The sequence below is a fragment of the Balaenoptera physalus genome (genome assembly GCF_965194825.1).
Source record: "Balaenoptera physalus genome assembly, chromosome: 18".
Classification (NCBI taxonomy): Eukaryota; Metazoa; Chordata; class Mammalia; order Artiodactyla; family Balaenopteridae; genus Balaenoptera; species Balaenoptera physalus.
In genome coordinates this window covers 71,805,713-71,819,586 of record NC_138899.1, presented here as the reverse complement: position 1 = coordinate 71,819,586, position 13,874 = coordinate 71,805,713, and the positions used below count along the sequence as shown (strand labels likewise).

The 13,874-nt window shown below is 35.0% G+C and overlaps 1 protein-coding gene across 1 annotated transcript in view; it reads right to left on the bottom strand.

The window, feature by feature from the left end:
• The window catches only part of STARD13 (StAR related lipid transfer domain containing 13), a 383,589-nt gene extending 377,962 nt beyond the window's left edge, over positions 1–5,627 (bottom strand). Inside the window, exon 1 of the mRNA XM_082435536.1 lies at positions 5,108–5,627. Coding sequence (XP_082291662.1) covers positions 5,108–5,137 — 30 coding nt within the window. The 5' untranslated portion in view covers positions 5,138–5,627. The remainder of the gene's footprint in view (positions 1–5,107) is intronic.
• Positions 5,628–13,874: the final 8,247 nt, after the last annotated feature.

Below are 13,874 nucleotides of genomic sequence, written 5' to 3'. Positions count from 1 at the left end.
GGCTGGTATCCAGAGTTCTGCCCCTCTCACCCACCTCTGAGACAGTTTCCTGTGCATTGCTTGATTTGTTTTTATCTCACTGTTGCCAACTTAAAAAAATGCACAACGTGAGAATTGTGAGTTAAGTTTTATCTGGGGCAAAATGAGGACTATAGCCCGGGAGACAGCATTTCAGATAGCTCTGAGAAACTGCTCCAAAGAGGCGGGGGGATGCTCAGGATATATGTGATTTTAGTGAAGGGGGAGTACATGCAACCAAGCACATATTTTTTGCAGAAGGTTTCTGCTAGTCTCGTGAAGGTTACAGCTAGTCACGAGGAGCAGACATCACCATGAAGGATTTTAGTGCTTTTCTAGATATGATGAGTTACAAGAATTGGGCTCATAAAATCGGCTCCTGAAAATATCGAACTATCTGAAGACCTGTTCTGCCAGTTTTTCCCAGAGCACAGAGCGCCTCATTTCTGCTCTCCACCTGAACTCCTTTCAGGGGGTGTTGAAAGTCAGCAGCTGCAGCAGCACATGATTTAATCCTTGTAGAGGTAGATGGCAAGTGCCAATGGCAAGTGCCAGTTTGCAGATGACACTGGGTTACCCGGCCAGAATTACCACCCCCCCTCACAGATTTATTTGGGTTAAGAGACCTAAATGGGAAGGAAACCCAGAAAAGAGGGGATATATGTATACGTATAGCTGATTCACTTTGCTGTACAGTAGAAACTAACACAACATTGTAAAGCAACTCTACTCCAATAAAAATTAATTTAAAAAAAAGAGAAACTTTTAAAAATACAAATATTTCTGAGAGTGTTAAAGGGCTTTCAGAATTTTACATGTTGGTGTGAATTATTCAGTCAAACTGCCTCTCTGCTCCCCCTCCCCAACAAGCGATCAGCAGCCTACTCACTGCTTGTCTTCCTCAGTGATAAGGACAGGAATCTGATTTCAAAATAAACAAACAGAAAACTGCCTAATGGGCTCCTCCTTAAATCTGCCAAGATATTAATATTTTAGCAGTTAAAAGAGCCATGTCAAGTCTTTTGAGACATTTTATGGCCAATTCACAGTGTTCTTTCTTGCAGTGGAACTGCGTCTTGAATTTCCTCCAGTAAAATATTGTGAAAACTAGGAAGCGTGAGGAAACTTCATTTTTGCTTCATGAAAGTAGGAGGCAGTATGGGACACCAATTTATGGTCCTATGGTCTTAACTGTGGGGAAGGAAATTTCATCTTTGGTTATGCAGCTATTTGGGGAGGGTGGGGAAGAGAGACAACACAGGTCAGGAGCGATGGCATAGTTCACTAACTCACCACCCATTCACTCTCCCGGAACAGTTGTGTAATTACTAAAGAACATGTACCTCAGGAGACTGACATTTCTGACCAGAAATTCACAGTCACTTCTGCACTCTGTAAATCTTAATGGAGACTTTCTTGGATGTTTAAAGTCTTTAGGACCCTTCTGTGTTGTTTATGGACCAAATCCATTTAGATCACCTAAACAATGGCCATCCCAATAGGGGCTGTCTTCCACTGGTCACTTAAGGTCATAACACATGCCCTACTCAAAAAGCCACAGAAAACATATCCTTGATGATTAAAATGTTCTTAATCCCTGTTCCAAGTTCATAACACAGAAGATCAACAGTGGAGGAAACTTGAAAATTTAGGAAAGCATTATTTTTTCCAATCTTCTTATAGGAGATGATGCATTAGTAACACTTCTAAGTGCTACATCCAGGCAACCCAACACCAAAACAGCAACCCTCACAAGGTTCTACACAGAGTAGGCACTCAATAATATTTGCCGACTGACTTGTTCAATGTTCTTTTAAAATCACTGTGAAATGTATATCCTGTTTTACTTATAAATGTGTTTTCTCTAAATACCGTCTTACCATAGATATCAACTCATTTTCAGGTGCCATCTGGTGTGTAACTCTGGCACAGGCGTATGTGCCACACAGGTCTGCAGAGTGGAGGATTTATTACCACAGCTGATGCTGCTATCCATTCAAGCCATAGAGGAAATGTGTATAATCAGTAAAGGCTATAAAACGAACCAAAACAAAAGCCTTGAATTTTTCAGATACATAGTTTTAAAATACTTTTCAATAATTCAGAGGAGAAATATATTTGGTTGGTAGCTGGGGTGATCTCACGGGCAGATACATCTAGTCAGGGCTTCAAGAATGCAGTGGCCACATGTGGCTTGTGACTGCATATTTTCAACCCCACGACTGGGCTGTGTTCCTGAAACAGATGTCATTTTACACAGATGTGGCTCTGTATGTATGAGCTCCAGTAAATACTCTCTAAATCTGCAGGGGACAAAAGGAAGGACCTAAACATTCTAGAATAGTTAGTCATAGTTAATCATGAAACACAATATAAATACTAGTGTCTTATTCTCTAGGATATTACATGAAGCATGAAGAACCTAGTGGCAAGACGGGAATAAAGACACAGACCTACTAGAGAATGGACTTGAGGATATGGGGAGGGGGTGGGGTGAGATGTGACAGGGTGAGAGAGTGTCATGGACATATATACACTACCAAATGTAAAATAGATAGCTAGTGGGAAGCAGCCACATAGCACAGGGAGATCAGCTCGGTGCTTTGTGACCACCTAGAGGGGTGGGATGGGGAGGGTGGGAGGGAGGGAGATGCAAGAGGGAAGAGATATGGGAACGTATGTATATGTATAACTGATTCACTTTGTTATAAAGCAGAAACTAACACACCATTGTAAAGCAATCATACTTCAATAAAGATGTTTAAAAAAAAAAAAGAATCCAATCTATAAATAAATAAATAAATAAATAAATAAATAAATAAATTACATTCCCTTAAGAGGCAATAGCCAATGGATAATAGCATCACATTAAAGATGATGTCTTTCTCCTTTTTAACTTTCATTGTTAATCTTAAAAAAAGAAAATCAATGGATTTGTAATAAATGCTTTCTTCTTGGGCTGAGAAACCCTCTAAGAAGAAAGCCTTGAGTAAACGTTTGATGTTATCCATCAGTCGTTCTTCACCAAAAAGAAACGAAATGTGGATCACAGTAAATATAATTAAGATGTGCTGTATTTTTCTTTTCTTTTTTTAATTAAAAATAATTGTCTTTTAAAAAGTACACTTTATTTTTTCAAGCAGCTTTAGGTTCACAGGAAAACTGAGTCGGAAGCACAGAGATTTCCCATATACTCACTGACAGACCCCACACACGTACACAGTCTCCCTTACCAGAGTGGTACATTTATCACAACTGATGAACCTACACTGACACATCATAATTACCTGAAGTTCGTAGTTTACCTTAGGGTTCACTCTTGCTGTAAATTTCATGGGTTTTGACAAATGTATAATGACATGTATCCACCATTATAGTATCATATAGAATAGTTTCACTGCCCTAAAGATCCTCTGTGCTGCACCTATTCACCCCTCCCTCCTCCCTAACTCCTGGCAACCACTCATCTTTTTACAGTCTCCTAGTTGTGCCCAATCCAGAATGTCATGTAGTTGAAATTATACAGTATGAAACCTTTTCAGATTGGCTTCTTTCACTTAGTAATATGCATTTTTTCCAAAGGCATTACAAAATTCCCAAGGCAATGAATGCTATGGCATAATGATAAAGAGCATGAAGACTCAGACTCAAGTATTGGTTTTGCCCCTTTGGTCAAGTTACTTACATTTCCTGGGCCTTGGTTTGCTCATCTGTAAAATAAGGATAACATTAATACCTATCCCACTAACTTTATGTTGTTGTGAAAATCAGATTTCTTTTTAAAAAATGGAGGTAATAATGCCTATGTTGTAGGGTTGTCGTATGGATTAAATAGGCAATGTGTGTGAAGAGCTTAGCACTGTGCCTGGAACATATTACATATTTAATAATGGTAGCTGACAATTTTCAATTTAATGTGAGCTGAATATTTTCTATTTGACCCTCTAAAACTAATCTCTGCTCTTTTCCATCTTCCTTTGTGGGGCAAAATTGCTAAAGAACACATGAAGTGAGTGCCCTTCCCTTCTGATTTCCTGATGAGCTCAGCTAATAAAAAAAAGGATAGAAGCTGGGAGGGAGAGAGATGGGTGTTTTCTCCCTCTGCCTATTCTTTGTCAAGCTGGAGTCTGGCTGTGGCTGCAATCCTCTTCAAAGGCCAAAGATCCTCCTGGGCAACAGTTGTTGGTTTCCCTTAAAGCTGCCCAGACTTTTGTAAGTAATCTCTTAAATGATCTCTTTTGAGGTAATTTAGAAAATTTCTGTTGTTTCCTGTCAGGAAGACACATAATATTTTCCCTTCATATTTACTTGCAAAATTATTATTACTCTTTTCATTGTAAAGCAGCCAGGGAATCATAAAATCAAAAACCGTTAAGTAACTCTACAAAAGCTTGCACATTAATAATATCCCTCTATATCCAACACTGGTCAGAATTTATGAAGACGTATCAATACTTTTGGATTCAAATAAAAAATGTGAAAAAAAATTAGAAATTTGGAAAAAAGTTATAAATATTAAAAGTTGTAAAATATCTATAAGAAAGGCTGGTCAATTTTTCCTCATTAAAAATATACCAAACACAACAACAACAAAATTCCTGGCATTATTTAGCTTGGTAGAGCAAAGACAATTACTTAAACAAAGTGTATTTAATGTTTATAACTGATGTTTTGCAGTTGTATTCCCCAATCTGATGCCTCTTTTCTGGAACACTGATCACTGAGATGCATACTATCCTAATAGAGAAGACTTTTATAATAATAGTTCAAGGAGATCTTCAACTGCAGCAGGAATTTTCGCTAATAATTAAGAAATTAATTAAAGCACATATGATCTACTGCCATGACTCTACTTATCACAATGGACTATCAATTTTATCTTAAAATCAGAGTGCATTTTTTCCAATTTTATAAATATTAACTATATATGTTTTTCATTACAAATCATGTTATAATAAAAAACAGGTCAACCTTAATGTTTAACTTAAAACACAAAAAGTAATAGAGAACATGCAAATATGGCACTCTCTTCACTGTATGAGTGGGGCATGGCCCTCCACCCAGAATATTCTGTAAGAAAACTACTTACTTTAGTTTTTGGTCGAGCTCCAGTTGACATTTGGTTTGGCACACCATCAAGATTCTGAATGTTTCCAGTTTTATTTCTACAAATTCCTTCCTTCTGATGATTTTTCTAAAAGATTACTCTTCAGGTTTATAGAATTCTGTAGAAAAAAAATTTTAAACAAGTTTTTTCATGTACAAAGAATTATTCTCAGGCAATAATTCAAATGAATTACTCAATAAAAATACATTTTTCAAAAACCTGAATGGTTTTGAAAGTTAACATAAAATGTGAGAATATTCCTAAATAGCAATAATGTTTCCAAAGACATTTATACTTAGGCTCAGTAAGATCAGCCCTAGTAAAGCCTGTGAACTTGTAAATATAAATTTATAAACTAAAAGTAATTTTATACTACCAAGGTAAAATATAGTACTATATTGGCATATTTTAAAACTTTTTAAAAAGCAAAACCAAAGGCATTTAAAAACTTGAAATAAGAGGTGGCTCATTCAAAGCCACAGTATTCTTTTAAGCTTTAAGATCTCAATTTTTGAGATCTTAATATTTTATATTAAGATATATTATATTTATATATTTTATATATATATTTATATATTTATATATATTATATATATTATATATATTTATATTATATTTATTTATATTTATATTATATTTTGATATTTTGTAATAGTAGGGAACAAATTATAAAATTTTATTTCTGAAGATTAGCTGTAGAAGTAAAATGAGTTAAGATGTTAGCATAAAGGGAATCCTAAACTTTTCAAATACAGTAAAAGTTCTTCTTCCAAAATGTTAAATTCTTATTGAAGTCATTGTTTTCACTAATTCTTCCCATCACTTGGAAGTCTGCCACATCTCTCTATGTCCAAGTTCCTTATGTAAGTTACCTAGAAGCCTATGCTGCAGTGTTCTGTCCTGGTTTATTCCTTCTGAAAAAAGGACCAAGGTTTTCAGAAGGAAAGGTTGGAAATGTGAATTTTTCATTTAACTAAAAATTTAGTCATTGCTTATCAGGTTGTTCTTTGGGGTGGGAAATAAAACATCTAGAATACACAGCCTTACATGTAAATCTAGCACTGCCAAATACTAGCTATATATAACCTTGGGCTTAATTTCCTCAAATCTAAATTTAATCACCTATAAAACAATACCTTCTGACTTCTACTGAACACTTCTTTGTGCTTGGCATATTTGGCCAATGGAATGTGAGTACAAAGGAACATGTCAAGTCTGAGCAGAAACTTCGTATGTTCTGCTTGGAAATTATAGTTTTCTTACTCTTGATGCTTACAGAAATTCCACTGTGGGGAAAAGAAATAAATATGATGATGAGAATAATGATGATATGGTGTGATAACAGGCACTACCTTAATGAGTTTTACATATTTACATTTTGGGGAGAATCTCCTGATTTGATCTTTTGAACAGAAATTTACTAATTCAAAAATGTCTGAGAAGGGTTTGAAGGACCTAGAAGAGTGTGTACATATTCTGCCCTTGAAAAAAGACCATGAAGGATCTAACAGGGTCTTGGCTTAATTCAAATGCACAGTGATTTTAAAAGGTATGAAAGTTATTAAACTGGAGAAAAAACAGTGGCAAATTAGACTATGTTGGACAGGCAGTCAGTGGTGCTGGCAATACAATGAGTTGGCCAGTGAGTTGACCAATGAGTACTACACTCTTCTGACTACTGCTAATGTCCATTTCTGCTGGCTGCTGTAGACAGTTTGACAGGTGCCTAGAAGAACACCCACTGTGGGTTCATTTGTAAAATGAGGATGATGCTGACACCTGTTTCAATAGGATACTGCATACTACATGAAAGCCCCTTCAGTACTGCTGTAGCTGCTATTGTAACACAGCCTCTTTTTCTTTGGGAAGTTATGGACTGTATCTTATTTAGGAAAAACTAACATTTGATGACAGAATGTTAAGCACAACATCCTATGTATGCTACTTTCACATGTATTCCCTCATTTTTTTCTTCTCAGTAACTGTGAGGGGAGTCCTGTTGGTTGAATTTTATAAAAGAATTCCTAAAGAGAACAAGTTGCTTGACTAGGATCACACAGCAAATGAAAATGCTAAGATCTCTTGATTCTTCTCAGTAACTTCTCTCTTCCCCCATATTTCTCTTTGTATCCTGGCCCAGCCCCACTTCCACAACCTCTCCAGTCTAAATCTCAGCAAGGGTCTGTTCCATCATAGCGTTTGTTCAGCTGGTTAACGGGCTTGGGCTCCTTTTAGCCCTACTGAAGACAGACACCTGTGGAGGCAAGGAAATGGGGCTGAAACTGCAGGAAGGAATTGACCACTACAACCCAGCAGTTTTGTAGAGCTCCTGTGGCTCAGGTACAGCCACTTACAGCACTTAGTGAACATATGCTAAGGCACTTTATAATTTTGATGCTATTATAATACAAATAATATCCTTTCACAAAATTACATTTTCTGTATTCTGTTACTTGCATATAGTAATTCAATTGATTTTTTTGCTTAATTGATGTTGTTTCCATAAATATTTGTAAGCTTTCTGATTAACCTTATATATTTTTGGGGGGCTGTCTTTGTACTCTTACATCAGCGACTAATGGTAACTTTGTTTCTTTACCATTCCTCATTCTTTTCTATGATTTTCCTTATAAGTAGGCTCGGCATCCAGTCAGAGGTGGTAGTATCCTGATTTTATTTCTGATTTTAAGGAGAATGCTTCCAGTGTTTCTCCATTTAACTGCAATGCTGACTGTACTGGGTTTTGTTTTTTCTTAATCAGGCAGTTCTATTCTTTGATCAAAATTTTTTATATGAAAGGATGTTGAATTTTACTGAATGCATTTTCTCCATCTATTAAAATGATCAAATTTTTCTTCTTTAATCTCTTAATTTATAAACTACATTAATTAATCTTATGCTAAACCAACCATGCATTTCTGTATTATATTATCAAAGTACCCTTCTAGTCTTTAAGATTATTTATGATAATGAAGATTGGAATTTGTCAAATGCCCGTTAGATAACTATAGACTTACCAATGAACTACAGTAATAGATTCATAATTATTAAACTATCATTATATTCTTGAGATCAACTGTGCTTGGCTGTGGGAAGCAGTTCCTTTAACTCTTATTGATTTGGTGTTTTCTTTGGTCTTTTTGTACACATTTTCATTTTTTGTCCTCTTAAGTTTTTGTGTCAAGAAGACATTAGTTTCATAAAATAAATATGGAAACTATGCCTCTTTATAAATAAGATGTAGAAATTTTATATTGCATGAGAATTATCCATTCTTTGAAAATCTCAAAGAACCCATAGGCAAAACTCTTTGACCCTTAGAGGGACGTATTTTTTTGATAACTTTAAAAATTTCTCCTATTGGTTTACAGTCCATTTTTGTAAGTTACTCCTGAGTGAATTTTGACAATATATGTTCTACTACACTGTCTATTACATGAAGTTTTTCAAATTTATTAGCAGACCTATGTAGACTCTTGCACTTTGAAAATCATATTGTATCTGATATTATAGCCCTCTTGTTCCTGTTCTATTTATATTGTCTAGTGGAAAGAGCCTAACCGAGGATTTAGGATTTAGGTTAGACAGACTCAAGGTAGATATGCCAACTCACTTGTTAGATCTCAGCTTAATCACCACTGCCTCTGGGAAGCCTTTCATCACTCCTGGTAGATGTTTCTGTGAATTCCTATATTTCCTCTAGCAAAACATTTCTCTCACATTATTACTGTAATTTGTTTAATGAGCAGCTTCTATGTTAAATTGTAAGCTCTAGGAGGGTAAAGAGGAGGTCTGTTTAATTTCCCACCAAGCACCTAGCACAGAGTATTCAATAAATCTATGTTGAATTAACAATTACTTTTTTCCATATCCTTCTCTGCTTGTCTCTTTCATAAGATCATAGTTATAATGGACTTTTATAGCTACCATACCAAGAGAGCAGAAGAATGATTAAAAATGCCAGCTCTGGAGCTAGAGTACTGGGTTCAAAGCCAGGCTGTGCCACTCACTAGCTGTGTGACTATGAACAAATTATTTCACTTCTTTGTATTTCAGTTGCCTCATCTTTAAAACCAGAAATAAATAATGTTTTGTACTCATTAGATTGCAGGGAGTTTATATGTGTGAAACACTTAAAAGTGTGTCTGGTACATAGCAAGTTGTGAATTAATGTTAGCTATTGTTATGTTAGTACATGACAGGTAAATGAATGGATAAAATAATAAATCTGTAAAAATATAGAGAAAATACTTGCTCCACCTCTGGCCTTCTCTGAGGATCAAGTGATGTGAGTTTTAAATAATACAAGCATTTGAGGTGTTTTATTAAACTCATTACAAACGGGAAGCCCCAGTGGCCACAGGAAGAGAACTGTTTTATTCTTTGGGAAAAAGTGACAAGGGCAGAGAAATACTTAATTAGGTTTTGTTCCTTATTGGAATTTTTCTTTAATATTTTAGCCTCTACTACAATAAAACTACATTATTTTAAATACACAGCTTTAACAGTTTAATATTTTTGTAACTACAAAATAACTGAACAAGAATTTTTCCTGAGACTTGATAGTTCTTTGGGAAATAATCTCTCACTTTTCAAATATCTTTTTTTCTGGGTCTTTATCCATTACTTACTTTTTATAGTTCACATTTTATTTAAACAATGTCTCTCCATTTGTTTTTCTTACGTTGACAAGAAAATTTTTAAATGCTATCCTTGTAGTTATTCTCAAAGTTTGCTATGTATAGGTATTAGCCCTAGAATACTGAACTTCACTGATATAACAATCATTGAATATTTTCTGCTACATACAACCAAGCCATGACATAGGATTGCAAGAAACCAAATAATAAAATTCTCTTCCTAATCTTTGTTCGAATTTCATATAAAGAGAGCTTAGGAAAAAATTCCTAAGATAAGATATTTATGCTTATGCAAATACAGAAAAGAATGGGGTGGGTCATTGTTGTTGATTGTCCAAACCTGGAGAGACAAAGAGCAAATTCTTTTACCCATTCTGCTCTTTTTAGAATAGAAGAACAAAAACACAGAAATACATAAAGATAATCCTATTATTTAAACAATCCCAGGGACATTTCTAAAACTTAACATACACTATTCAAATTTTTACATAATATTTTAAAGTATAACATGCCATTCTTTAATTTCCTCATTTGCAAAGAAGTATCTCACTAGTTAACTTAGAAATTGAAGATCATTACATTTGATTTTTTGGAGGAAAGCACAATGTTTATAAAGAAACATCCATTTTAAAAAACACTTAAAATACCGGCTATTACTATCTAATTGCAACAACAGGTATAAAAGATGTAACATCAATTTTGATCCCAAATATAAAGGGTCAAAGCCATGCATAGACTGAAAGCTGCCCTTGCCATTTATTTTTCAAGTAGTAGATTTGTTCTGTATCTCAAAAAAGAAGCTTGTGTAATTAACTTTCAAGGACCATTAAAAACACAAAGAAGAAATTTAAGCACACATGAAAATTTTCCCAAGCTGAGTAAAGTAATTTGTATTGAATTTATTTTTGACAGTGTTTCTAATCTGTTCTTCCCATAACTGAGACTAATTAACTTATCCTGCTAAAATACCAAGAAAGGCATATTTGATTCCAGATCTATCTGAAAAATGAGAGACCTTCATTTTTCATATTCCTATAGCTGGACACAAGAGTCCCCTTCTCCATCACATTAATGATAACTACCATTTACTTAGTGCTATGTAGTGAAAGCAGGCTGCTGACTAAATTCAGGTCCTGATTTCTGTGCTTACTGTCATGTGACCTGAGCAAGTTAAAGTCTCCATGTCTCTGCTGTCTCATTGGACTAAAATGGGAATATTAATAAGACCTACTCATAGAGTTTTATTTATTACTTCCCATTTTATTTTTTTGGCCCATATTTTACCCAGGATATTGTCACCGCTTCAGGATGCCAGTTTTAACTGCATTATAGTCTCTGTGAGAGCTATGACTATACCCTTTCTGATGGGTTAATTACTACAAAAGGTTACCAAAGACCCAACATGAACAGACTAAGAAGAAAATTACTGCCATACTAATTGAAGAACCCAAATGTCTCTTCTAAATCCTGTGATGTGATCCATTAAAGATAGATAAAGTGATGGAATAAAACATGAGACGTGTGAACACAGAATACTCACAATTATGTATAGTTCTACTTAACATAGTGACATATAAGACAAGCGTTTGTAGTCTCGTGGCTTTTCTTTATTTTTCACCTGTACATAGTTGATTAGGTAACTGCATCTTTTCCCTGTACCCAATGGCTTCCTTAGGCAAAGTATCTCTGGAGCTAATCAATTTCCTGTCTCTTCTCATTCATTCATTCATTCATATGCCAAGCACTGTCTTAGCACAGGGAAAACAAAAATAAATACAACATATTTTCTTTAAGAGCTCTAGTCTACAGAGAAAGGGTCATGTAGACATAATATTACAGGGATTTAAGCCAAAGTATCATATAAAATGATATGAGAACACAGACAAAAGAGCAAATAATTCTGCCTGGGGAAAAGGAAGAGTTCATAGAAGAAATAACCTTTAAACTGAGTTTTGAAGTAAGAATAGTAGTATTTCAGGGAAGGGAATCCCAAGGGCATGAATGCACAAAAAGAATACAGCATGTTCAAAGAATAGTGAGGATTTTTATCTGACTCCATCTGTTGATGCCTAGAGGATAATGGCAGCAAATGATGTATGAAAATTAAATGTGGTCCTCAGATAAAAAGCTACATATTAAGGAATTTGACTTTTCTCTGTAGGTAACGGGAACCTTGCGGATTTTTGGTTTTGTACTGTTGTACTTTACAACTGAGAATGTTAAGAAATATAGGGAAACTATATAAATATCAAAGAGTTTTAAACATGCATAATAGACATCAGTATCTCAAAATTTCTCATTTGAGCTTAACTCTCCCTTGCCTCTGCTCCCTCCTCTTTGTGACCGATTTTTCAAAATAATATTTTTATTGTAAAAGAAAGCGGAGATATAGAAAAGCACACAAAACAGATGCACAGCTTAACGAATTACTCAAAGGAGAACAATCTTAACCACCATCAGGTCAAGAAGTAGAAGTTTGCCAGAACTCCCCCTCCAACATGCAAAACCCCTCTAAATCCTCCATACCAACTGCAATCCCATTCTTCCTTCTATAAGGAATCATTATCCTTTTACAGTAGTTATTTCCTTGCATTGTTCATAGTTTCACCAGTCAAATGTATATCCCTAGATGCTAGTCTTGCTCCTTTATATATTTTTTGATATGTCTTTTAAGTCTCTTTTAATCTAAAACTTATTTTTGCTACAAGTTATCTGTTGAAAAATCCAAGAGTTTTCTACACTGTAGAATTTTCTAGTCTCAATTTTACAAATTGCATGCTCAATAGCTCATTACAGCTTGTTCCTCTGTCTTCTGTGTTTCTGAAGATCAGTAGTTGAATTATATTCAGGCTCAATCCCTTTGGCATGACTTTAGGTAGTGTTGAGTGCTTCCATGAAGAGGTATATAATGTCTGATCAATGAATTTGGTAAAGTTGCAGGATACAAAATTAATGAACAGAAATCTCTTGCATTCCTATACACTAGTGGTGAAAAATCTGAAAGAGAAATTATGGAAACACTCCCATTTACCACTGCAACAAAAAGAATAAAATACCTAGGAATAAACCTACCTAGGGAGACAAAAGACCTGTACACAGAAAACTATAAGACACTGATGAAAGAAATTCAAGACGATACCAACAGATGGAGAGATATACCATGTTCTTGGATTGGAAGAATCAATATCGTGAAAATGACTATACTACCCAAAGCAATCTACAGATTCAATGCAATCCCTATCAAATTACCAATGGCATTTTTTACGGAACTAGAACAAATCATCTTAAAATTTGTATGGAGACACAAAAGACCCCGAATAGCCAAAGCAGTCTTGAGGGGAAAAAACGGAGCTGGAAGAATCAGACTCCCTGACTTCAGAATATACTACAAAGCTACAGTAATCAAGACAATATGGTACTGGCACAAAAACAGAAACATAGATCAATGGAACAAGATGGAAAGCCCAGAGATAAACCCACGCACCTATGGTCAACTAATCTATGACAAAGGAGGCAAAGATATACAATGGAGAAAAGACAGTCTCTTCAATAAGTGGTGCTGGGAAAACTGGACAGCTACATGTAAAAGAATGAAATTAGAATACTCCCTAACACCATACACAAAAATAAACTCAAAATGGATTCGAGACCTAAATTTAAGACCGGACACTATAAAACTCTTAGAGGAAAACATAGGAAGAACACTCTTTGACATAAATCACAGCAAGATGTTTTCTGATCCAACTCCTAGAGTAATGGAAATAAAAACAAAAATAAACAAATGGGACCTAATGAAACTTCAAAGCTTTTGCACAGCAAAGGAAACCATAAACAAGACGAAAAGACAACCCTCAGAATGGGAGAAAATATTTGCAAACGAATCAACGGACAAAGGATTAATCTCCAAAATATATAAACAGCTCATTCAGCTCAATATTAAAGAAACAGACATCCCAATCCAAAAATGGGCAGAAGACCTTAATAGACATTTCTCCAAAGAAGACATACAGATGGCCAAGAGGCACATCAAAAGCTACTCAACATCACTAATTATTAGAGAAATGCAAATCAAAACTACAATGAGGTATCACCTCACACCAGTTAGAATG